This window comes from Channa argus, chromosome 4 (assembly GCF_033026475.1).
Source record: "Channa argus isolate prfri chromosome 4, Channa argus male v1.0, whole genome shotgun sequence".
NCBI lineage: Eukaryota > Metazoa > Chordata > Actinopteri > Anabantiformes > Channidae > Channa > Channa argus.
Window position 1 is genome coordinate 23,889,257 of NC_090200.1, and position 27,911 is coordinate 23,917,167.

Here is a 27,911-nt window from a genome sequence, read left to right on the forward strand (position 1 = left end):
ATTCACATGGCCACAATAGGTCCTTGTCAGATAAAATAGGTATAGGTAATGTGGGACATTTGAAACATATCTAATGCTTGTTTCTCTTAAAACCGACTGTGTTCTCAGTTGTGTGTCTTTATCTATATGTATGTACTTTTTCTAGATTAAATAGGAAAATCAGCAGAACATGATGAATTGTATCACCTAGTGGTGATATCTAAAAAGACACAGGGAAATACTATACTACTATACTATAGACAACGGGCCCCCACCGACCAAGAAAGATCCACTTTTTATTTTTCTTACCTTAAAAGGAGGTAGTTAGATATTTCTCTCAGCTCTAGATTTTTGTCCTAAACACCCCTAAAGCTTTCTATTTAGAACATCCTATGGATTAACAATGAGATATAATGTGTTGCTTTTAGCTTAAACTCTTGTCTAAAACATGAATACTTGTATTTCTAATGCTGTTGTATTACACCTTTAACCCATTCTATACTGAACACAGCTTGTACGAACAACAGTCCAACTCAAGATTTCTTTTCACTGCTATAACTAATTCTACTATCTAGACTCCTCTTAATAGTATAGGCATGCATAGTGTTGGCGCAAATTTCTCAGATTTATATTACAGCAGCATGCAACTGGAAAATTCACAAAACTCACATAAGTAGTAAAAAGGTGACCAAAAAAATGTCCTCCGCTGTAGCATTTTGCCCTCACACACTAATAACATCCAGTTAGCAGAAACATAGAGAAAAGACTGATGTCACAGGATTTAATCAAAAAGTTGCATCTGGATTGCCATTAGGATTGTTGTGTTTTAGCGAAAAGGTTTAGAAGCAGTCCATTAGCACAGTGAGTCACCGTGCCGTGTCACAGCCTCATTTCCCTCTTCACTGTGAAAAATCACCAGGGTGATGTGGCAGGAAGGCTGACAGCTGTGTAAAGCAGCACACACTTACACCTGTCCAGTCACATTACAACTCTGATTATTCCCGGAAAATAAACAGCAGTGCTCACTGTAAAAGTCCTGCACTCGGCATCCACCATGTGTTGTTAATATAACCACAGTCCTTATGGATGTCCTCTGCACTGCGTTTCTAATTCACTCTATTTTTAACATACTGTTACACCAGAAGCAGCAGAGTACTGGCCACTACTTTACTCTGTTTGACAGTAGCGCTGTGAAAACAATGGAGCAGTGTTTTTTTTACATAAGGTCGTCATCATTCCTCTCACTGTCATATCAGTTTAACATCAGCTCCCCTTCAAGCACGTATATGTTTTAGAAATGACACACTTCAGCTGTGGATAAAGTCTGAATTGCAAATCTGTGAGTTCAACTGAAATTTTATCTGACAATAACGCAAAAGGTCATTTATTGGTGTTTTGACCTTAAACAGACAAAAATCAATACCTACTGTCTGCCTGGCTTCAATGCTTTGGACTTGCATTTTTTTTCTTTCTTTCTCCCTGTATCTCTCTTCTTTTCCTTTGTCTCTCCCCATTTCTCCTAGTTTTCCATCATATGTTCTTCTCCTCCTTCTTCCTTGATACTTCATTGTATATTTTCAGGAGATCATCATTGTGTGTGCATGTGTGTGTGTGTATGTGTGTGTGTGTTGGTGAAAGGTAAAGGTCAAAGCTGACAGCCTTTTAGCAATGCTGCCAACAGTGCACAGAGGAAAACACATAGACAGACGAGCAGATAGAGGAAGAAATGTGTGCAGAAAAAGACATAAAGAATGAAGAAGATGGATGGCTGATGGGTGGAGGGAGGGAGATGAGGTTGGCTAAATAGCTGGCCAGATGGATGATGAATGGATTGTAGACGAAAAAATAGATCTGACAGGCAAAGGGGAGGATGGATGGATGGACAGACTGACATTTTAATCTTTATCTATCCAGGTTGGTCTCACTAAGACGTCTTCAAACGCTGTCATATAAATATTAGAGATTAAAAACATCATGAACAGTTATGTTTTCAGATGTAACTCAATTCTTTGCAACATTTTGAGCTTCACTCTGATTTTTTGATATTGCTATTTGTTCTAGTTTTTACATTACACATAGTCATTTGTCCTATATCAGTTTTAATAATATCATACAATACTATCATTGCCAGAAACAGGCCGGGTAATATGGTAGTTTTTCTCACAAAAGATGTAAATAGACTTGTGTGTTTCCTCTGCAGCTTAGACTGTACCTTTGTGCTTTTTATAAGGTATTGCAAAAATCTATGGAAAGCAAAAAGGATCAATCTGTCCTCCAACCATAACACTCTACAACTTGTTTTTATCAGCAAGCAAAGTGGTAAACAAAGTGGGAGTTCTGATGTAGACAAAGTTTTTGTGGGGTGGAGAGACACACCAGATTCTTTCTTATGATAAACTGTTACTCTTGCTATGTTACATAATGTTTTTTGTGTATTTTAACACAAACCAAAATGTTTCCGTAACCCAACCATCTTGTTTTTGTGTCTAAACTGAACCATGTGTGTATGTTTTTAGTGCCTTAACCAAATGACAGAGCAGGTACCTACTGATCCATATTTGTGCTCATAACACCTTATAATGGCCATTGACTTATGTGATAGCATACAAAGAGTGTGAAACAACATAATTAGGGCTGGAGACAAGTATAGAATTCTTCATTTATTAGAATTCTCAATTCAATATTCATAAAGTCCAAAGGTCCATCTTTGCTGCACCTGTTCACAGTAACATTAAACGTGCTACATCATACAGTTGTTGTCCATACAGATCGTCAACAGTTTGAACAACTAAAGGTAGCTAACACAAATGTTAGTGTTTTGCAACTTAAATATGCTGTGACTCATGTCTCATTCCACTAGCAAGTTGGGTAGTAGGTTCGAAATCATTTCCATTTACTTTGCTATTTCACATCTAAACTCTCAAATTCAATTAATAAATGAAATATAAATAAATGGTTGGTTGATCCATGTAGAGTTTTATTAAAGTTTGCTCCTTTCAGATATTCTATGAAGAATAATAATATTTGTAGCACCAGTTCAGTTTTGTTAGTTCTTGTTTGGTTGTGTCTCTTCTTCATTCAGTGTGTGTCCCTGCAGCCTTCCCATTACAACACTGTCCACAAGCTACTTTTTAAATGAATAAACAGTACTTTTATTAAGGTAAAAGGAGCTGCCAGGAGGTGGATGCGGAGCATGGTGGGTGTACAAAGCATAGGACTGTCAAGCCAAAGACCCAAGTTCAGTTCCTGAATCCTGTGTCTGGTTAGGTTTTGGCAAAAAAAAACACTGACATTAGGGTTAGAGTGAGACTGTGGTTGTGTTTAAAAGTGATAAGACAGTTTTTGTTTAAAATCTTTATGTGTTACACCCTCCATCGATCTTCCTCTGGCCCTAACCGGCTGCTGTACCTGCCTATAAATATTATTATTAAAACCGGATATTTGGCTATAAGATCGGATATTTTGGCGAACAAAAATACGTTTTCTGGTAACTTTTTCCGGTACAAGACATATTTGCAACTTGCCATTTACATGACATGTCAGGATATGATTATTATGCTTCCCATTATGTTCACAGTAAACATAAAATAGTTGAAATTACGTTTCTCTGGAAAACATTATCACATTTGCAGTTTTGTTGTATAGCATTGTAATTTTTAGGAGACTGGGTCTCACAGAGACATTATGTGCAGAATTGTATTCATGGTGGTAAGTACTATAATAAGTGTGAATCTAAAGGAAAGTTAATATACAACCCTTTTGGTGCTGGCAACAAAATGGTGGATGCTGTTGCTTACAACATTTCATCAGCCAAAATATTTTGAAGTCTACACCTAACAATAGTCTGTCCAACAATAACATGCTTTTTAAATACTTTATTAAATCACAGTGGTCAAACTATAAGAAACTGTTGGAAAGGACCCAGAAAGTTTAATATAGATAGTTAGATGTGAAAATAAACTTATTTGTGTACATTTCAATTTTTATCTAATTTGATCTAACTTCTATTCTGCCAAAATGGTCACCTTGAAGTGCATTTTCTCTATGGTTTCCAAAGCTTGCAAGCATCCAGATAATCAGTGCCAATGACTAGACAAGAGGAAGCATGAAACACAATACAGCTTGCAAATATCCATGCTTGTTCCAAAATCATCCTCCTTTCACATAAGACATAATACAACTGTGAATTCTTCTTCAAAACAGCAAAGAAAGAGGAAAAGTCAAAATAAACCAAAGCTGAAAAAATGCATTTATTGTTTCTCTAGGTCCAGAGACAGACTTTCCGAAGCTGTATATGTTTTAACTTAAGCCCTTCTGGGAGCATACCTGACCTAGATGCATGTAAAAAGGAGGGCCCATCTTAAACTAGACCAAAAAATAGTATTACATCAGAGAAAAACATCATCCAGGTTTAGATGGCACAGGCTCACAGACTGGCTACTGACTTCACCTAATCAAGTTTGCAGGCTGCTCCACTCAGACCCCTCCTCTCCTCTCCCTGCTTCCATTTAAGTTCATTTGTTTTGCTATCAGGGTTGTTGTAGAAGGGACAAAAAGGCAAACCGCATCCCGCAGATGGCTCCCCGGGGAAACACAGGAGCAGGAGAGCAGAGAACAAGGCGACATAAGAAATATGTGGATGAGAAGGCTAAATCAGAATGTATGAACAGAAAGGGCTAGCAACAAGGAAATATGAAGGGAGGGATGATACACAAAAGAAGGGGAAAAAATTAAGTAGGAGGGCAGGGCATGAGAGAGATAAAAGAAAGATACAGAAAGAAAGAAAAGGGAGAGAAAACAAGAGATTGTTTATTTAAAAAAAGGCATATCTCAGAGGTCTAGCTTGCCAGGTGTGTGTGTATGTGTCTTAACATGTGTGCTAAGGATGAATGAACTTGCAAGAGGGGATAGACAGATGAGAGGCCCTGACTGAAGTGACACTGCATCCCTCCTCTCATCATCCGTGAGACTCAAGAGGCACCACACACACACGCACAAACACACACACACACACATTACAAACCTAGTGTAGAAAGAGAATGAGAAAGTAAAGAGAGAGATGACAGGAAGAACAGAAGAGGGGGAGCAATGTGTCTGTCCATGGGGAATAATGAAGACAGAATCAAATGACATGAACATCATCAGACTGAGACACCCAGTTCCACCCTGTCAAACAACTGTTTTGTACCAAAGTGGGAAACTCATTCAGCCTCACTCTTATATTCACATAATATCATTGAAAGTCATAGAGAAGAATGAGCAGAGAGGGGTTACCAATGTAAATAGGTACTGAGTCAGTGAGCTGACATGGGCAATTCAATGACTGGACCAGTTTTTGAGTTCATATTATAAAATGTGTGAATGAAGGACAGATGGTGCAGTGCACAGACACACATGACACACTGTTATCTCAGCATCTTTTCTCAGAACCTACAAGAATTCATATACAGGTAAAAGAACAGCATCACAATACCTTCCAGGTCCAGGCTCTTCTGTAGGCCCCATGGCTGCAACTTCAGGAATGATACACAGACCAATTAGAGGATCTTATAACTCAGCATATGTTGGGACCATTCTGCAGTCTACAGATAAGATTAGGAAGACCACTTACCACGTGTTAGTGAGATTTAATCATGTTACAGCATTAACATTATAAGTGATTTCTCCTCCAGTTCATTTTTTATCGCCTCACCTGCGGGCTTAACTCCCACTGGCACACTGTTACAAGTGTTACAAGACCAGTTCCTGGATTAGATCAGGCCTGTGTTTATCAAAAATCTTAGAAGGACCATTAGGGAGTGAGAAGAAAGTTACACTAGGACCACAAATCCTCTATCATCAATATTACATAAAGCTTTACTTCGGCAGGAGTGGGAATTATTTAAACGTGCCTTTAAAACGCCCTTTAAAGTGAATGAGATCTCTGTGCAGGGAAAAACTGTCAAAAGAGATATTATTTAAATACAAATTATACAAATAATTTAGTTTAATATCATTAATGTGGCATATTTTTCACAATAATTAAATACATTTTTTATTGCCAGTTGTTTTAACAAAAGCAACACAACAATCAGCTGATTCCTGAGCTTCTTGTTATTGTTCAGTGGTCCACCTACAACTTATTAGAATTATTATTGTTATTATAAACAAGCAAAGTGGTGAGCTGCCAAAATGTAGCAGCCATGCAGGATGTTGCAGGACCCAGTTCCCTAACATTACATTCCTATACAACTAAACTGCAAACTCAATTATGTGTTTCAGAGGAACGTAATTAGGTTATGTTTCCTGTGAAAATAATGACAATATGTTGACATGTAATGTAAATGGTGAGTAGAAAATACATTAATATAACTGAACATATCAATATACCTTTAATATAGTGCAGTATATGAATATTTTGGGACATTTATTTCTGATTTCCTACTCTGTCACGCTGAATACATTTACCAATAGATTACACTGTAGCAGAAAATTAAAATAACTAACAGATATTGCTGCAGAGATGGTAAAGAAAGCTAACACAAACATGAAAGTGTTTCACTTTACAACTCAAATATGCTGTGACTCATGTCCCATTCAAAAAGTAGTTTGGGTGAAATATTTGGTTTCCCATTCAGTCATTCAAAATCATTTCCATTTACTTTGCTATTTCACATTTCAATTCTAAAAGATGAACTAATAAAATCCAAAAAAGGTTGGGTTGATCTATGTTGTGTTTAATTAAAATTTGTTCCTCTCAGAAATTCTATGACTGATTGTAACCTTTGCAGCACTGGTTCAGTTTTGTCACTTTTTGTGGGGGTTGTACCTCCTCTTAATTCACTGTGTGTGGCTGCAGCTTTTACATCATGTACAGAAGTGTATTCATAGTGTTAAATACTACAAAAACTATGAATCTAAATATATGAGTTTGAAACATCCATGTTATCAGACTATATTAGTCATTTTAAACAGACACAGTGTGTCTTTATTATTTGTGTATGTTTTATTGTTGTGTTTTTTGTATTTTTTCTTGAATTGGTACAGTTTCTAAATCGCGTTTTTTCTTTTGTCGTTGTGTTTTGTGAAATGTTTGCCTTTTGCAACTAAGGGCCTCTGTAGGAAGGGGACTGCCATTACTAAGATATGATGGCAGCTGCAAACACTTCTGTGCCCCATTATTTCAGCTGTTTAGCAGGTTAGTTTGTTTTACTAATCCACAAAACAACCATGAATCACACTGATGTTGGCTGAATATTTTTGTGGTGAGAAGAACACTTTAAGTGTCCATTAGCCGTGTTGGATAAATAAATCTCACATCATTACTGCAGCGTTGTTGGCGGTAAAGTGATGTGGTTAATGTAAAACAGCTCTTTTACAAATACTTATTCCAAAACACTTTAAAGTTGACTTAAGTTTAAAAGTGTTCCAGCCTCTTGTTAACTTTTTGACTATTAGTCTGGAGAAATGGAAATGGGAGATTTAATAAAAGGGATTATATTCTTGGGGAATACATCACTGAAGAATTATGAAGAATGATGTTATATGTTCAGTGTTATTGTAATTCATAACAGCATTTTATGTTAAATGCATTTGTGTATTTTTCTGATAAACAATGAAATGTTAAACATACTGAAGATATAAACAATAGAAAAACTGACTATATCAATAAAAGCTGCAGGTCAACCTGTGTGACAGCAGTTGTTGCACCATTTCAACTATGTTCAGGATATTATTATCTGCCCTCAGTGCTTTATATTCTTGATGCACTAGTTGTCAAATAAATACACATTACGGTATCTTTCCCATCTGATGTGATTTTGTTTGAAAAAAGATTGTATCAGTGACTCAGTTAAAAAGTGCCAGCGGGTGCCATCATCAATCCCAATTATCTGTGCAAACCTAAAGTGATGACAGCTTATCATGAAGCAGCCATTTCAATGTGTAGTTGAAGTTAGCACAGAGAATTTAAGTATTTGATGGTGAAAATAACATGTTTTTCCCTTTCTTTCTAAACTGTTTCCATGAAGTCCAACCAGTGTTATGATTAAAAAGGGAGAAGAATTTATTCATGGATGAGTTACCTTCAGTATTTGACAGTATTTTCCTACTTTCTCTGACAAACTTGTTCAAAGATTTGACAAATGAAATACAAACACACTGCTCAGCACTCTGTTGTTGCCTGGCAGACTACAAAATTCCACCACTAGGATACAATTATGTCAGTTATGCTTTTTTTAATGCTAAAAATGAGACATCACTGTGTGAAGCCACAAACCATAATTGAAGCTTGAGATTTTAGCCTCCAGTATGGGACGTTTTTTTCTTGCATTCTGTAACTCTAATTCCAAAAATTTGGGAAGAAGTGTAAAATGTTAATAAAAACAGAATGCAATGATTTGCAAATCTCATATATTCATATTTTATTCACAATAGAACATACAAAACATATCAGATGTTGAAACAGAGACATTTTACCATTTGATTTAAAATACTGGCTCATTTTGAATTTGATGGCAACAACTAATTAAAAAGAGTTGGAACAGGCTGATGTTTACCATTGTATAGCATCCCCCCTTCTTTTAACAACTGTCTGTAAATGTCTGGAAAGTGAGGAGACCAGTTGCTGGAGTTTTAGGAGACAAATGTTGTCCCATTCTTGTCTAACGCAGGATTCTAGCTGCTCAACAATCCTGGCCCTTTGTTGCTGGTCTGTGTTCACTGACAGTGATTTATGGAAGTGTTCCTGAGCTCCTCCATTTGTTTTTTAATTTCCAGCAATTACTTTTCCAGCCTTTTGTTGCCCCTGTTCCAACATTTTTGAAATGTGTTGCTGCCATCAAATTCAAAATGAGCTAATATTTTCCAAGAAATGATAAAATGTGTCAGTTTCAACATTTGATATGTTGTTTATGTTCAATTGTGAATAAAATGTGATTTGATAAGATTTGCAAATCATTGGATTTGGTTTTTATTTATGTTTTACACATTGTCCCAACTTTTTTGGAATTGGAGTTCTACAACCAGATGATTCCCCTTAACATAAAAGTTATCATTTATCATATAAAGGTGAACACTAAGGCTTCATGCCATGTTTATCAATATGAAATGCCAGTTTTGGGTCCTCACTTGGACCTGAAAGCCTTAGGTGTGGTCAGGTAGGGTTCAGATTTTAGACTATGTAGTACTTTATGTAGTTACACAGAGGGATGAGCTATTTCAGGCACCTGTGTTTCCAGAAATATTCATTTTACCATAGACAACATTAGATGACTCACAGTTGGAGCACTTTTACAGCTTGGATCAGCATGAAACTCTCCCAGTTAAATAATGAGTCATAAAGATTAACAACTGTGTTGGAGAACATCTGGTTCTTTAAAAAAGAATTATCGGCACAAGCCTGTGTACATAAAAAGTAGAGGAAGAAAATTATGTAACTGCAACTCCCAAGGAGCGATCAAGTGGGAAACACACCGTCACCAAGCTCACAACTCTGTAATGGGTGGTACTAAGGTGGCAGACTGGGAGCTGGGTCAGTTTTGTATAGATACAGCTTCTATTGTGGTTTATTTTGTTTGTGACTCTAATGGCAAAACTTTCTGAATTTATGATTGTCCTGGCTCATAATTTTACTGGATTCTTCATCAAAAGAAATAATGACAAAGGCTTATGAGCCAGGCTTATTAGTAGGATGGAGGCTCAGGTAATGGTTGCAACACGCTGTTAATGTTTTTCATATTGAGGGAAGAAATATTTTTGATTTTTGGTATATTCAGTTAAAGGTTACTTGAATGTAACGCCAGAAGCACTCAGAGATGTGGGTGATGGTTCAGGTCAGGACCATGGGTAAGCCTCACTAGAGCAGAAATTAGAGCAGCTGAATTTGTTTGTGATTTCTGTGACACTGACTTGTAAGAGTACAAGAGAAGCATATTTATAAACCATGATTCTTTTAAAATATTTACTGGTTATACATAAAGTAAGGAACATGCATCTTAAAGCCAAATAGAGTTACACACTTATACCAGCAGCACTTACACCTGCACACATCTGGAAACAAAACTATGCTCTAGAACACTCCTGGCGGTTCAAATTGTTTCTGCATTTGCCTCCATCCACATGTAAACAACAATAGACAGAGAATCAAGTTATTCACCTCCTATTGAGCATATGTGGAGGACTGAAAACCAAGCCAACCTCAGAAAACAAGCAAAGTGGAAACAACTAGAATTGTAGTGTTATAGCTTTCTCACAGAAGAAGCTGAGAATAGTAGCAGGAAACAAGCAAATTATGCTTCCTTGTCTGTCTAGAGTTGGACTGAGCAAAATACAGCACTACGGCCACCACCTCTGATAAAGCAGTGCTTCTACCACTGCTCAGTTTTCCTCATATGCACTTTAATGCAGAGTCAGCAGACTCTGATTTACACACTCAATAGCCTGTTTTACCAAAGCTTGTTTTAAGGAAAACAACCATGTTTTTACTCTTTAGTTTGATGTTATGTAGGTAAACCTATGTATGCAAAGTGGTACTTATGTTTACTATGATTATTGTCTAAGTTAGCATGCAAGCTTGCTGACATCTGATAAATGAACTTGCTTGTGGCCCAGAGGAAAAAAACAGAGGAACACAAAAGTCAGTATAATTTATACATAAGAGTACTATGCATGTCTGTGCTAAAATTTCATGCATCATGTATGAACAGCAGAGTGTGGACCAGTTTGAATTTTTCTATCAGTGAAATGTGGACATTTTGACAAAGTGATGACAGTCCTCACATTCTGACACCCTGTTGAGGGCTGTTTGAGGGTTAAGACTTGGCTTTAGGGTTAAGATAATGTTTAGGTATTAACCTGGCATAGTCAGGGTTAAGGTTAGGGGCTAGGGAATGCATAATGTGTGTGTGTGTGTGTGTGTGTGTGTGTGTGTGTGTGTGTGTGTGTGTGTGTGTGTGTGTGTGTGTGTGTGTGTGTGTGTGTGTGTTTGGTGCAAGGTCACATCTAGAGGTGTCAGCGCTCACACACACACACACACACACACACACACACACAATCCAGCCTCTACTGTACCGTTCTCCAGCGAAGGTGAAAACACAAACAAAATGAGTATATTGTAAAGATACAAATACACGTTAGGGAAGAAGAGAGATACTACTGCTTACCTGCACATATACCCATACAAATCATGTATGTGTGCTGTAAAGATGCTTCCCTTACTCTAACGTAACCCTCATACCTAAATAGCCCTAACGTTTACATAACTTGGTTCTAACCATAAATCTAAAACAACATTTATCTGTCAGCAGCCTTTTGTAAGCGTAAGGACCAGCCATAAGCAGTTGTATAGAAGACAGATTTGTCTACTCAGTGTGGAATAGATGAGTACACACCCAAACACACATAAACCTACACAAAAATATCTGTGTTCATCAGATTAGTAATGAGTAGTCAGCCAAGTAAAAAGCTGCTGGATTGATACAATTATTGTCAATTTGGTCACAACACACACATAGACGCAAACACACACACAGACACAGACACACCTACCCCCCCCCCCCCCCCCCCCCCCCACACACACACACACACACACACACACACACTCCTACAAAGTGATAAATAGACTGCTTCTTGTTACTAAGTCCCAGTTCCTTAGAGGACAAGATATATCTATGTTACTTGCATGCATGTGTGTTTTTGTATGGTCAGCAGTGAGGACAGATTTGGGCAGAGGTGGTTTGAATTTTATACCACTGAAGTGAGGACATTGAGACAAAGTCCACATCCTTACTTTTTTGTACCAGTTCAAAGAGCTGTTTAAAGGTTTAGGGTCAAGGTAAGAGATAGAGAATACATTATGTCAATGAATGTCATCACAATGATGACCATACAAATGTGTGTGTGCGTGTGTGAGAGGGAGAGAGAGGAAGAGGGGGAGAGAGAGGAAGAGGGGGAGAGAGAGATGGACGGCCACCTTACTTTGTTTTGGCTGGAAGCCTGTTTTTTTTTAGTTGGCCGCTCAGTGTGCAGCTGAGGCTCAACTGTGGTTATTAGCTAGCAATCAATCAAGCTTTTCTCTCTACTGATCCTGTTCACACACAAACACACACACACACACACACACACAAAGCACAGGGAAAGGGAGGGAAGGAGGAAAACTTGAAGCAGAGGCAAAGGACTAAAGGTAGAGAGGATAGTGAGTTGTGTCTCAACCTTTTTGTTTGCCTCGGCATTGATCTCTGCCTCACCTCAACACTAAGTTCAGTCCACACACACACAGACACACACAGACGCACACACACACACTCACACACACGCACACATATATTTGATGAGGCCCTGGCTTCGACCGCCTGACTGGTCAAATTAAACCCAGATCACCTCTAGGCTCCAGGGACACACACACTCACACACACACACACAAGCACCATCACTGTCAGCTTAATGTTTAAACGCAGATTCTTAAATGATTTTTAACACAATCCAACAGTACAGAGGACATGTATGCATCAATGTGTATTTAATGGACACACACAACTGAAGCAACACTACTGTAACTTATTGTTTTCTCATGTCTGTTGAATATGCACATGTGTGTACTGTGTCTGTGTGTTTGTGTGTGTGTGTGTGTGTGTGTAAAATGTCTCCTCATAGTTCTGCTGTGTCAGCACCTCAGACAGTGCTGCTGTTGTTGTTGTGTACCCACAGAGGAAATAAAATAACAGCCCACTTCTTTTCAGCCCACAGATAGATCTCTCTCTCTCTCTCTCTCTCTCTCCACCCGTCTCTCCCTCCCTCTCTCCCTCTCTCCCCCCCCCCTCCCTCTTTCTTCCCTCTTTGTTTATTATTCCTTGTTTTGCCATTTTACATTTATTTTCTTCCCTGCACTCTTCTCTTTCTGAACCAATTGTCCTTCCTTTTCTCTCTTCTCTGCACGATATACTTTTCACAAGAAAGAAAACCAACAAATAACAAATGTATTTAACTGATAAAAACACATGATTTGCACACTTTGCAATTTTAATATGTCTGAGTAATATTACTAATTGGAAACATCAGACAGCTTGAGTTCTCACTTATTACTGATTGTATACAGCACAGACATTTACAGAAAATTAATCCTCTCTGATCAACCATATTTCTGCATTAATAATGAATAAAATCTACTTTTGTTCAGCTTGTGTGGTGTAAAATATATTGTTACAATTTAAAGTTCTATGCAGAGTCATGGGTTTTTAAAAATGGAAACAAAATAAGAATAAATAAAATAAGAAATAAAAGCCAATGGGTGAGAAAGATCAATAGATGAAAGACTGTGGATATGCTTATTAACTGGCCAGATGAAAGACGACTGAATGAAGACAAGACAGAGCACAAGGGCAAATGCAGAGGTAGGTTAAAGGGTTGGCCAGTTCCAACCATAGAAATTATTGTACCAACCAAATTTAGACAAAATAAGTGAAACTGATAAGATCGCTGAGATAAAATGAAGTAGCACTAACTTCCATCTCTGGTGTTTGACTCTTGGACTGTCTGTCCATCCTGTTTACATCACTTAAAGGTGCAATGCTGCCATCTTCTGGGTCTTAAGTAAAAAAGCTCAGTAAAACATTCACCAGTGGGGAGTTTATTATTTTTGGTTGACTTAATGTTAGGATTAGGTTTTGGTACAGAATAAATATTATGTTCATGTAGATAAAATGTAAAGCTACAGCCAGAAGCAGGTGACTATAGCCTTGTGACAAGACTAAAACATAGTGTGTTTTAGTCTTGTCACAAGGCTCAATGGTAACCAATCCCCTCAAAAGATCAATAAAAAACACACTATCCTTTCCATCTGACAAAACCAAGTGCAAAAAGTACACATTTTGTGTTAAGTGTTAACTTTGACATACATGGTATTTAATATATGTGTTTCTATTGAGATCAGACTCACATTTACCCACTTTTTGAAAAGTGATGTAAAATATTGAATGTAGCTGAACATACAGAATCCGAATGAAAAAAAAAGAATTAATTAAGAAGAAATAGTGATGTGTGGAAAGTGGTGTTCCACTTTCTGTGACCAAGTGCTGACCCTAAATGACCTTGTGCTAAATACATAATGTCTTAAATACTGTGACACAGTGCAGTGACCTGACATTGAATGAAAGTGTCCAGCCACTCTCACAATCCACCAACATGAAATAACTATATTTCAGAAGTGAGTTAAAATAAGCAAAACAGGGAAATATAAGTCAATTTACACTGGTTTGTTGCAGCCATTTGACAATGAGATGGTGATGATTACGTTTTCTTGACTGTGAAGTATGGCTGTCTGTATCCATCCTCAGATGATTTTATGTGTGGACCAATAGTGTTTAACCTGAAACAAAAACATCACACATACAATTTTACTTATACAATACTGAACACTGCAGTTAAAAACTGGTTTTGTTTGATTTGATTTAGCCTGATTTGATACTGATTGAGGTCAGATTTTATATTTTACGTGTATTTTTATATTTTAAGTGTATTCATATTTTTATTAACAGGAATATCCACATATTTTTAGTTGATCTAATTTTTACTCATAAAAATACGATTGAACATGGTGGTAACAGTTAATACACCGGCAGTGATCGAGCCTTCTTTTTTTATGGTTTACCTCAGTTCTCATCCCTGAGGGGGTCAGTGTGTTTTAGCTAATGCTAGAGTTCCTACAGGTGTGTGCAGGTGAGTTTTCCTCCTTGCTCTCACACACTGCTGCCATTGACAGCTGCCTGTGTCACCTATACCACAGACAGTTACTGTTGGTTGTTTGTGTCTCTCTGTAATGCACACATACACACACACACACACACACACACTAATTAGTATTCCCAGTGTGTGTGAGTGGGAGTGGTTTGACAGGTTGACAGTGTTTTGTCCCTGTAGTCCTGTGTCAGCTATTCATCACTAGCTCCCATGGTACCAGTAATGCTTCCTTTCTAACCCTGATCCTCACCCTGACTCTGCAATCCCCTCGCCCCTCCCCCCACCCCCCCATGGTCAGCTGCTGGACGACTGAATAAATTATGAGACTAAATTAACTATTTACATACTATTAAAGGGGCACAAATGGAGTGTCCTTTAAAAATACCATGTTGGTGATTTCTATTTATAAATTTCTTTTTGTTTTTGTTGATAGATTTATCTTTTTTTTTTTTATTATTTTATGGTCTATTAGAACATAAGCTAAAAAGTCACAGGTCACAGGCAGTAGTCTTCTATTAAATATGTAAAAAGGGAAAACGGACTTGGGCAGCTGTGCCAATTTTGGTTTGGCTCAGCTCACAGGTTGCGTGTGAAGACTACAGGTTGTAAAATAAAAGGAGTTGGAAGTGAGGTTACAAGACTTCTGTAGCCCACTCTTGATCCACAAGGCTACATTAGCTACAAACAATGATTCAGAATCACCAGCTGCATTGTGAATTTTTAATTGTTTTAAATTCTCAAGACTGAAAACTTTAATGGTGTGGGATGCCAGATCAGCAGTGTCCCTTCTTATGTTTTTAATCTTTTATATTCTGTCAAAAAAAACTTTACATTGTATACCACAGTGATCAGAGTTTCCTCTGCCCTTTGCACTACGCTTCACACTGCCACCTCCACAACCTTCTCACACAGTGAAACACTGTAGGTGGTTCAACCTAAAATGGCACTAGACTTGAATAAAGTTAATATAACATATTAAACTAAGTTTTTAGGATTTCTGTCACATTTTCAAATTTAATAATTGAGTTGTTGCCTTGTAGCTGTTTCTTTTGAAACAATTTTTTTAACATGTAGGAATCTTTTAGTTTATTCTACTAAATTCATCCTTTCATTTTGGTGTGGAGCTTGCATGCTCTTCCTATGCTTGCACAGGCTTTTTCTGGGTATCTGGCATATTAAAGTTTCTTCCCAAATTCCAAAGACATGCATGTTTTGTTAATGAGTGACTCTAAATTGCATGTAGGTGTGAATGTGAGTGTGAATGGTTGTCAGCCTGTGTGGGTCTGTCTGTGTTGGCCCTGACATAGACTGGAGACCTGTCCAGGATGTATACGCCTCTTGCCCAATGACAGCAGTGAAAGGCTCCAGCCCCCTCGCGACCCTGAACAAGATAAGCGGTTACAGATAATGGATGGATGGATTCCACTAAATTCCTCTGTAAGAGTATATACTCTGTCTCTATGTGCCTTTTCACGTTTGTAGCTTACTGAATAATCATGTATCACTGTAGGATACTGTGTGTGGCTGTTTATGCAGACATATTGGCTGCAACAGAGTGACATTTCAGCTCCAGGAAGATCTGTGAGAGCACTTATCCTTCCTGCCAGCCATTATCATCACATCAGAAAATGACATGTTTCAACTGCAAGAATAGTGGGCACTATACTCAGGACCTGTCTCATGCAATGCCACAGAAAATCTCCTTTCATACAGTAAGTGTTTTTTCCCTCACACATTCATGTACGGTAGACATCCAAGTCCATAAAAACATTAATTTCAGAGATCTTTATAATTCGCAATGGGAAAATACTTTGCTTTGTGGTTGAAAATATTAGAAATGGGAAGGAGCCACATCAGCACAGATAAAAAACAATGCATATGACCTCATAATGCCTCAATTAGGATACACAAACTATTAGGAGGAATAAAATGAGGGAGACATACTGTATGTGGCATGCAGTGCAGTGAAGGATTATGACGGAGAAACATAAGTAATGGTGATGGTCAAATGGAAGGTGTGAGAATGTGGTGATGATGATAAAAATAGGAAGTTAACAGTTTCTCTCATCTAGAACAAACTTTTAGTTTAGATGTTATTTGTAAACTTCACATAAATCTTTTACATTAACTTGCTACATACTGTAGTGTTAGTGTGTGGAATACAGCCAGCAGGTGGCATTGTAACAACCTCCCTAAGTTCTACTTTGTGACAGACACATCTCACTGCTTCTACCTGCTCATTATGTACAGTTTATTAGTACAAAAAGAAGATGTGTGAAAATTTGTGTCTGATTACATGTTGGTAGTCCAGTAAGGAAGGAAAGAAAGGACAAGAGTATAAAAGTTTGAACAATTAAAATAAGGATTTGAACTGTTACATTTTTTGTTTGACTTTTATTCTATAAAAACAACGTTTATACCAAACGTATAAAACAAACGTTTCAACGTTTAATACACAAGTGATGTAAAAGTGGCATTGAGTCATAATGGTAAATAAAACTTGATTTATCCTTGAAGGAAAGTAAGATGTATTCAAATCCCTTTAAAAAAAACTAAAAGCAGCTGCAAACCAAACGTAAGTTGTTTTTTCTAACCTTATTCAAGTTGTGTATTAAAAGTGACAGTCCCTCTAATGCCTTGCTGCTTTTCTATCAGGTCTCATAATTGGCTTTCTCACTTGTACAGGCACCTGCGGGTGATGTTCCCACACACACAAACACACAGACACACACACACACAGATGAACAGACTTTAATGCATCCACATCATGTAAAATTTGCAACAAACACATTCTTATATGCATCTAGGTGTGTGCACACACACACTTATGTTCAAAAGGCACAGCAAGCTGCAGTAAGGAGTGTGAACACACCTCGATCTGTAACGAGAACCACTGTGGGATTCTTACACCTTGTCTGACAGAACTCACCTGCAGCCTCACTCAGAGATGTCATTAGTGGAGAGTTGAGAGTCTCTGTAACTTCCACTCTTGACTTCACTTATTTTCTCGTCAAACCCTGATGAACCCAGTTAGATCCAGCTGGGAATAACTGTACTGAATGTTTCCCTCAGTAGTTCAACTTTGGCTACAAATACTGTGTAGATGTTCTATACAAATAATCTGGTAAAACTTCTCTAAAGCTCAATAATTCTCTGTTTAGCAAAGTCCTAAACAATATTTTTCAAAACATGCAACCCAAACATGACTGTTTCCATAATGTTACCTTGAATGGTCCTTCATGGTAACATTACAGGACATCAGCTTTAATTAAAGAGCAAAAAGAATATTAAATATTATTTTGGAACTTTGTTGACATTACCTTCATCACTAACATCCCCACTTCCTCTTTTATTTTGTATTTAAATGTACATATTCATGCACCTTTGGAGAGTTTAATTTGTAAAAAGCAAAATGTCAATAGCACCTGCAGCTCTAAATATTTCTTTTATGTGCATGATTACTATGTGCCTATACAAAGCCTCTGCTTGGTAAAAACTTTAACTTCTATATTATAATAAAGTATCAACCTCCTAGCTGCACATTCATGTCCCTGCATCTAACTGCTGCAAGTGTTGCCATCAAGCCACCGAGTCTCAGTATGTCTGATATAAACTTTAATAGCTACCAGCATGAGACGCCGATCGGCCAAGCACATCAGCATAGTGAGATCCAATATGTCACCACCACGCAGAGAGAGAGAGAGAGAAAGAGCGATTGTGTGCGTGAGTGTTTGTGTGTGTGTGTGTGTGTGTGTGTAGGAGAGGATGTCTAGCTGCATGTGTGTCTTGTTAGCACTGGGTGTAACTGGGGAAGTGATGGCAGTAATGTGGGAATGACAAAGGAGCTCTTACTGTGAACTATATGAAGACTTGGGAGATAACAACATGTCAAGTTCCTTGGTGTGTGCGTGCACATGTTCACTCTGACGCACAATGGATGCTGTCTTTGTGTTTGTGATCTGCTAACCTAAGGTTTACCCTTATACAACAACCCCAAAAGGTGTAGTTAAATGTTCAGAAGTGTAACGACTAAGGAACTAATAATCCACATATCAGATAAACTTCATGAAAAACGTTTGGGCCGATCATAAATAGGAAAAAACTGTCATGATCATGTCATCACTTAGACAGACTGACATTCTGGCAAATATACATTAGGTACCAAGAAAAGTTGGCTGTCCATATTAAAATATTGAAAATGTTATCACGGCAGCAGGTATACCTCAACAGGGGCCATGCTTTCTGGAAAAGCGGCTCTAGTTGGTGAGAATCACTTAAACAGTTAGGAGGGTCACGTGGCAGAGGGGTACAGCAGAACAAAGTGAACCTCTAACCTCTGCTATGAGATCTACACTGTCACTACAGCTATGAATGAGTCTATGATAAGATAAATGGATTTAGTTGCCAAAACACACTCTCTGGCTCAGGAGTAGAAGCTTCAAACTGACACTAGAGGGCAGCACTGGTTCAGCAGTGACTAACTACAGCGTGGGGCATTGCACTCCAATTCAAACTTCTGAGATGGCCACAGCTGATAGGTGAACATGCTTGGAGATTAATAAAAAGTGCTATTTACTGATATTTTACTAATTTCCTCTGCACATCAACAGGACTTATGTGTGCTAATAGCCGTGCATCTCAGGATCTGTAAACATCATGCTTAAGATAGATAAGACATCCTATCTGTAAAGCAAATTTTTGTTTTTGATGTTAAAGAAGTCCATACCAAGTACAGATAATAAACCTTTATTTAAATCAAAGAGCAGATAAAAACATTAAGGCAGACGAGCAGCGAGCTTTGAGCTGCAAAATGGAACATCAGAATTTTTCCTATACAAGGCTTGATCAGTTAAAAAAAAATAAGAAAATTATAAAGCTGGAGAAAACAACAGAACACAAAAAAGCATGTGTGTGTTTGTACTGGTTAAACTACTGTGTGTGTGCATGCAAGTGAGCTGTGTGATTTGATCTGAATGCATCTAAATGTGAGTGAATGGGTGCTTGCAGGATATTTACTCAGAAGAATAAAGTGCTGTTATTATTGACCTTCTGTGGCTGAACCTACAAACTAAACGACAAGTCAAGCAGCCAGACTCTTTACTACAGAGTAACAGCCAGATAAAGGGCACGTGTCGAGGTATGACATTTACACAAAAATCTGAGATAGTGGAGATATTGTGCATTCATCAACAGGCAAATTGGTTAAAAAAAAAAAGCTTTTGGTAAAATAAAATCAATTTTGCTGCCTAGTGCAATAGAAGTTTTTCTTTCTTCTCCTCTTTTCACATCAGCTGACACATGCTGGTGTGAAAATGTTGCCATGCATTTCTTTAATTAGTTTTTCTGATTTAGGTTTCTGTGTTAGTGACACATTTCCTGTTGGTGTGTGTTTAGTATTTACAGTTGCAGTCAAATATGCAGCACAGTGGGTTTAACAGCGGTATCCATTAGCATCTTTGAAACTGTTTACAGCAATGAATGACAATTTCTAACACGATTTGAATAACTGCAACTTTTTATGTACAACTTCACATGTTTGTCATGGAAAAGAGGGGGGTTTCAAACATTTCTAGATCAGTAATGAAACAGTAATTAGTTAGGGCTTCATGTTGTGGCCTGAACTGAGTAATGAAGAATGAAAAGAAGAAAGATTTGGAGATAGCAACTGTCTACAATGTGCCTGTCCTGAGCCATCCAGTGTGGTGGAGCCCAGCTAAGTTAAAAATGCATATAAGTCATTTTATGGTCTCTGGGGGCAGCCACAAGCATCTTTAAGAAAACTGAAATTCTCATGTCTGCAGTCACGTATGTATGGGCTAGAGTGAGAAGAAAGCACTGATGCCAAGCTTCTGGTTCAGTCGGTGTCACTTTGTGTAAATTCAGTAAAACATCCACGTCACCAAACTACACGTTGTGTCCATTTGATCTACTTATTTTTTCTACCGTATTTTCTGATCACATATACAGGCTTATTGCTTACTTGCCAATTCTGTTTAATTAGGTCTAAATCTTCTGTACATATGATTTTACCACCAATAGCCACCAAATTAGTTTAACACAAACACTGGGAATGAGTGAAATGCTTTACCTGAAGTAAACAAAATGTGCTTTTTTTGTTTGTTTTCTACTTTAGACAAAAGACATATAACCCATTAATGAGTGGTCCCTATGCTTATATAAGCCGAGTGGCTGCCGTAGGTTCAGATTTTATGTACAGATGTGAGTGTGGTAAAAGAAAAATTCTACTCACATTGCACTAGAAAGAAAATAAAGTTGTTGTTTTTTTAAATAATACAGTATTCTTTTAAGTATTTTCAACCTACTTCACACCTTATTTCACTTGCTAAACCACCAATTACAAGATTGAAATGTGAGCCTGGCTGCCCCTTAAATTGAACATACAGGTAGAAGCTAAATATAAATTGCTTCTTTACAACAACTACTGTAACTCACCACTGCTGCTAAAAAGTGAAATATAGCTTCTAATTCAGCTTCCTTAGCATTGCTTTCAGATGAGTCAAAAAATGTTCATTTTATGTATTAAATATGTTTATTTTAAAGTTTTTTTAAAAACCAAAAACCGAATTGCTCCAAAGTATTTTGCAGTACAAAAAGAAAAAAACATAAAAAGTTTGTCAAAGCACCACTAACCAAAACTGGACGGCATGTAGATATGTCTTTTATGTATGGAAACAGGAAGTGACTATTTAAGGCTACAACTTAAACTAGCAGTAGCCTTCCAACAAACCCCTTTCCCTCTGCTATGCTCTGCCCGGCACATCAGATCTTTGTTACAAAATTACAATAAATAAAAAATACCCAAAACTTACAAATCATACAGAAATAATTGCAGTTCTCTCTTTGGTTTGAAGTGTGAGCCTTGCTCAAAAACATTTTGAGCCACATATCTCTTTACTTCTGCCAGTACTGTTCAATGAGTCTGAATCACAGTAGCCTTCAAAATTAAGTAAATTTCTAGTACAAAAACTATTCAATATCCAATCAGCAAGCAACAATCTCTGCTTGATTAGTAGGTTTCCTAGTAGTTTTTTTTACCGTAACTTAATACCTACAACTATCTGAAGGGCTGTATCAGAGCAGAGTTTCACATTAGCAATTCCTTACAGTAAATCGCACATTGGATTTACTGTACTGTGCATCTATATCTACTATATTAGTGCTGTGAAAGTGATGAAAAATTATGGAAGCTACAATATTTAAGCAAACATTTTTAACGTGGCTGTCCCCCTATTCGTACTTTGCCTGGCTCAAAAAAACAACGACCAAAAAACAGGCACATAAGATGGGTATAAGTCCTTGCTTAACAAGTGTCATTTTTAATGAACATCCTATTTTTTCCTGCACGTGTGTAAATGCAGATACAAGAGAGGGCGATGATGTTTCTGTGGGGTTTTAGAAGCTCAAATAACAAGCAGAACACTGAAAAACTAAAAGGCTAGAAGAAATCAGAAGAGACAGCAAGTGAACATTTCACTTCCAAACTTGTTTGTATGTGTCCACAGGTGAGTAAGTGTGCATGTGTGTGTGGTGTAAGAAGCTGCCTTCAACAGGCAACCTGGTGTCACTCCTGGAGAGCCCAACCTCCAGAAACCTCTTACTCCTACACACAACACTAGCATACCTCATTGGTTAAAGAGGCCTACAAGCTGACTGGCTGTTACAGCAGAGTTATCATCTAGTAATGTTTTCACCGCCTACGCTCAAAGTTTGTTAAACAGCAGACTCCAGCACATACAGAAGACCATCTTTTTTTTTTTTTGCAAACATGTTTTTTTGAATGTTCACTCTTTAGCAAAACGCGACAAGCACAGAAACACAATTAAAATGTAAAAATGTGTGTGTGTTCTTTCCATTCATTTTTATTCATGTGGGTTTGCATCTGCGAGCCTGTCTGTCTATCTATCCTGTGTATTTGTTTATCAGTCGGTCTTCTTTGCCCACGCCATGTCATCTGATCGTGGCTTTTGGCCCGTCACACATTCAATCAATTGCTCCATCCGTCTCCAAAAACCCAGCTGGTCCAGTGGATAGTTACACCAACCTGGGACAAATGGAAAGAAAAACACAGAAAAGGGAATGAAGAAAGTGAGGAAGACATACTGGTAGATAGGGAAAATAATGTAATATAGGAAAGGATGTGGTTGTATCCTATTTATATCTAATCTTCGCCTCTGCAAAGGTCTGCACATGTGAGGCTGTTTAGCATCTAATCATGTTTACCTGTGAAAAAAGATTGGATTTGACTTAAAGATTAGATTTGAGCAATGGATCACTCTAACCTTGTTCATCCTTTTCAAACCCCACCTCTGCCTTTTCCCTTTAGGCATCCTGAACTGCTATAATCAATGCCCATTTTACTTTTATTCCAGCCTTTTCTCTTCTGCCCATTGTTTTCTTTCTTTCTTGCTTATCTGCACTCCAACTGCCAGTTCCTCTACAATCTAACCCTGTCCCTCTCTCCATCTCATCATCATGTATAGATCAAGTTTCAGGGGGATGCAGGGATGTGGGGGTTCTCCTAGGAGACATACTATCCCCTATAAACACACAAACATGTCCAAGCAAACCCACACCCATTTGGTTTCTTGATTTTTGTTCAGTTTGCAAAATTATAAAATCTATGAATGTGTAAGTTAAATACATGAGTGTTTGAATGGCTGCAGGGAAAGTACATTTGCATGTACACATGAATGCCTACAAAATACTGTATAATGGTCCCTGTGCATACATGTGACTGCTCTGACATAGAGTCAACACACAGGCACGTCTTTGCTGAGCACATTACACACATGTACAAGCGTCACTGCTTTAAAAGCTGCAGAGGAGTCCCTTGACATTTGAGATGAAAAGCCATTTTACTATTATTACCATAAGGCGCACACGCACACACACACACACACACACACACACACACACACACACACACACACGCACGCAAGCACATGCATACGCAAGTCTTGTGGATGTAGAATAAAGCAGGTGCACAAAAGCAAGTACAAGCAAATACAGACACACACGTGGGCTGTGTGTATTTAGGCTGGTGCTTACACACCACCACCCATGATGTGTTTGCATAGGGTGCATGCTATAGCTGCAGGATGTGTGAATGTATGTGTGTCCCTGTGTTGACCCTCTTTCTGCTGGAAGGCAGTAAAGCAGCCAGAGGTTTGGTTTGATTCCACTCTCTTTCCCTCTATGTCTTTCTTCCTGCTCTATTGCTTAATTTCTCCTTCTTTCACCACACACTCCCTTTTTTTCCCCTTCCAAATCCCTGCTCCCTACCCACCCTCTACTCACCCTCCCTTCTTCCCCTGTCCTCCATCCCCCCTCTGCCTGTGAAGCCCTATTTGTTAGAACAGACAGCAGGTTAGCATTAAATATACATGGGGATTGTCAGCCGGTGGTGAACACAAAGGCAGCTAGGCGAGCCCCAGTGGAATCCAAGCCCGGCCCATGCAGCCAGGCTGGGGGAGCGGAGGGCCACTGCTGTCCCCTGTGGGCCCCAGAACCACCAACAACCCGCCTCCCACCATAAACACAGACAAACAGACACACACACACACACACACACACACACAGAGGTTAGAAACTTAAGAGGAGGTCAAAAACACTAGTACACTCACAGATGCTCAAGTATGCAGATGTACAACAGCGTGCATGTACAAACACACTTTCACTGTGCCATCCTCCCTCCACTCACACACAGACACACACACACACACACACACACACACACACACATCTGTCGTCCACAGGGGCACAGGGTGATGTACAAGCTGAATTCCCCTTGTGTATCCTGCCTCTTTTCTCTCCCTCCCTCTCACCCAGATGCACACAGAATACTGAATGTGGATCTATTACGGAGGCCTTGTGTCTCTAAAGACACACACACACGCAAATAGAACATTTTTTTTTTAGTTATTTATAAGGATCCAACAGAAAGACACACAGACACGGCTGCCATTTTGTCTAAATCTTCTGAGAACTGTAAGTGAAATTATTCTGGAGTCATCAGCTTCAATTATTGAGATCTAAAATGGCCGCCAACAATACACCCACTGATAAACATCTGGGCGTATTCAAAAGTCATGTTTTACACATTATACATTTTCGTATCTTGGTGGCGCAAAACTAAAAAAGAAACACGTGCATGTTTGTTTTTGGATTGTCCAGTATAATCCAGTTCTTTTTGAATGGCACTGGATGTTTAGAGGAAAATGTAACCCTCCTCACTCGTATACAAACAGCACTGCTAATGTGCAAATGGTTGCATCGGCCCTCTATACATCTATATATTTCCTCCTGTTACGGGCATAGGGGTGCTGAATCCATTCCTAATGGATTTCTGTTGTGCTTGGAATTGAATATTGGCTTGTTAATATTCTGTGTTTAGTAGGCTTTTACTTGAATGTAACTAACTAATCAAGATTCACATATTTTTTAGAAGCGAATCAAAATCCTGTTAACTTTGATCCAGTTAAAATTGTCCTCTGAATGCACAGATTTGTCTGTGTTAAAGTTGTACAGAATAATAGCATGCTCTTATGTTTTAGTCATCAAAGTCAAAGTCAGTCAAAGTCTTATTATTTCTTGTATTCCTCATCATCAGTGGTTGGCATGGCAGCACATTTTTAGTGTTCATATAAAGGATTTCTTTTTTAGAAAACATTTGTATGAATGTGGGGATACAATGATAATGTTAAAAAACATTATAATACATGATACTTCAAAAGAACATTACCAACAACCTTTAATCATTTAATATATACTTCTTTTTGTAAATTAACATTTACTTCTGATTATATATAAAACATTCTTTTGTTTATGTCTGTTTTTTTAATTTGAATTAACACTAAAACAATGTGAGAAAAATATATTTATCATATATCAGTGACTTGTCACTTTACTTAGCATACTGCAGAAAGTATAAAGCCTACATACTGTTAGTACTGTTAATGTGCTATTATTGTTTATAGGACAACTGTAGCTCTTACCTGTAGTAATGCAGTAGTATGTCTCATGTGGTGAGACGTGGTGGATGCGGTGATGTTTCCGTGGCAACACCAGATGCCAATCCTGGAGCAGCGTGACCCAGCACGGGAGGCCAAAGTAGGAATGGCTCCACTTATGAATTTGATTGGTGAGTGTTACAAAAACTGCCAGGGCAAAGATGTAGCAGTCCCAGGGGTAGGATGCCGCCAAGGCCTCTGAAAAGGTGACAGGGTGGGACAGTAATAGGACGGGACAACCACACAAGATAGTAGGACAGTAGAGATTAGCGACATAAATAAAGAAAGAGAGTAAAGTTAATAGAACAATTGATCAAACTACTTAGTGTAATGAAGAGGCCCAGCACAAATGTGTAGCACTCCCACAGTGAGGATGCTGGCAGGAGCCTCAGAGAGATGAAGAGACTGAGGGGGAGGACAAGGAACAGGGAGAAAAGAATTGATGAAGAAAGATGTGGAAGAGTGGCAGCAGGGGAGAGAGGAGGAGGGGGCAAAGACAGATAAGGAGGATGAGAGAAGAGAGGGAGAAACAGCCTGTAATGTAACATAAAAGAGAGAGAGGGGCGATAAGCAGTATCACATTGTCTTCCAAAAATCAGAGACCAATCACCAAAATCAGAGAGGCTGAGAGGAGATCAGTCATCTGACATCAATTGAACAGATTATTTCAGACTGTTTTTCATCATCAAGCTATCACTACAGCACTGCAGGCATCAAGAGAAAATTTAAGTCAGTCAGTCAGGGGTGGGACACTTCACCCTTCTATGCCTGTGTGGCATCACTCAAGAAAATCTCTACAAATTCTGTCTGTTCTTTATGGAGCAAGTAAAAGTCCTAATGATGTTCAAATGTAACCGTGAATCATCAACCCCTCACCTTTAAATATTTAAACAACTTCTGCAATCTCACTCTCAAATGTGTGCAGTGTTCTTGTGTAATATTATTATTGAGGAACGTGTTTAGTTGGAGCTGAAGTTCAGACCGAGTCTTAGAAATAGAGGACAACAGTAAACTGGCTGTTTGTAACAGTCATAATGAAATAGTATTCAGCATTCTGAAGCAGGCCTGACCCCTATTAAGCTATTTAATAATCAGTTATCATTCATTATCATGCTGAGAGTTATGGTTACAAGCAGGCCAGTAGGTTCATTATCGTCAATATATTTGGTAATTTTCGCAACATCTAGTGAGTAAATATGCCAGAATCAGGATGTGTGAGCCCTTGATTTAAAAAAAAAATAAATTCTGTGTAGGGAGGTCAGGGTGAATGGGCGGATGACAAAACACTGGACTTCACCTGTGTCAACACTGTTACTTTATTTGACCCAAACCACGATGTCATTACTAAACAGAAATGAAGGGTGTAAAGATTATTTGAAACAAATCAGAAAATCTATACAAATTTCAGCGATATGCCTGCATTGGTTAAAAACTACAAATTCACAGTAATTACTGTAGAAAATAAATATATAACAGCTGACAAAAAAAAAACCCATCTTTTACAGGTTTCTTGTTACTACTCTTTGTTGTCTGGTGTCTGGTAGTGTGTGTGTGTGTGTGTGTGTATGAATTTGTTGTAGAAAGACAAACCTCCTCTCAGCATCCAATCAAAACCATATTTTAGCGACTCATGTAGGAGGGTGACAAGAGAAAAAACTCAAACAGCCATTAATTGTACTGTATCGTACTGTTTATATAATCAGGTAATCAGAAGAGACTAGCTCCTTTGTACAATTTACAAACCTACATCTAAAAGCATGCATTTCAAAAACTGGAAAGTTTGATTAAACTAGTTTAGAAGAATCCTGCTTAGCCTGGAAAGAAGGAAATTAAGAACCCATGATTTCTTTTCAGGCTGTAGCCACGTTAATAAAGAGTCTGAATGTCTTTACTTCTCAGGAGCAAAGACCTGAAGTTTTTTTTTTTTTTTACAAATAAAACTATTAACGAAAAATTTTCACCAGATCCTCCCTACAAATGTAATAGACCTTCATGTACAGGGTTAGTCTAGTATGTAGTTAGACTAGTCAGACCCCAAACCCACTTCCTACTGACTGCTTCTTTCACCAACTATTGCTTTATCCAACCCGCCATGTCTCTTTGACCCCATTATGACTAGGCTGCTCGAAGATACTTTACCCTTAATAGGCATGTCAGTGTTAGACCTGATCAATCTATCTTTACTAACAG

At 38.1% G+C, this 27,911-nt stretch overlaps 1 protein-coding gene across 1 annotated transcript in view; it reads right to left on the reverse strand.

Annotated features, from left to right (window-relative positions):
• Positions 1 to 19,421: 19,421 nt before the first annotated feature.
• Positions 19,422 to 27,911, reverse strand: part of si:ch211-212o1.2 (uncharacterized protein LOC492735 homolog) — a 43,925-nt gene continuing 35,435 nt past the window's right edge. The window contains exons 5-6 of the mRNA XM_067501639.1: positions 25,707 to 25,919; positions 19,422 to 22,753 (exon numbers count right to left, since the gene is read on the reverse strand). Coding sequence (XP_067357740.1) covers positions 22,632 to 22,753; positions 25,707 to 25,919 — 335 coding nt within the window. The 3' untranslated portion in view covers positions 19,422 to 22,631. The remainder of the gene's footprint in view (positions 22,754 to 25,706; positions 25,920 to 27,911) is intronic.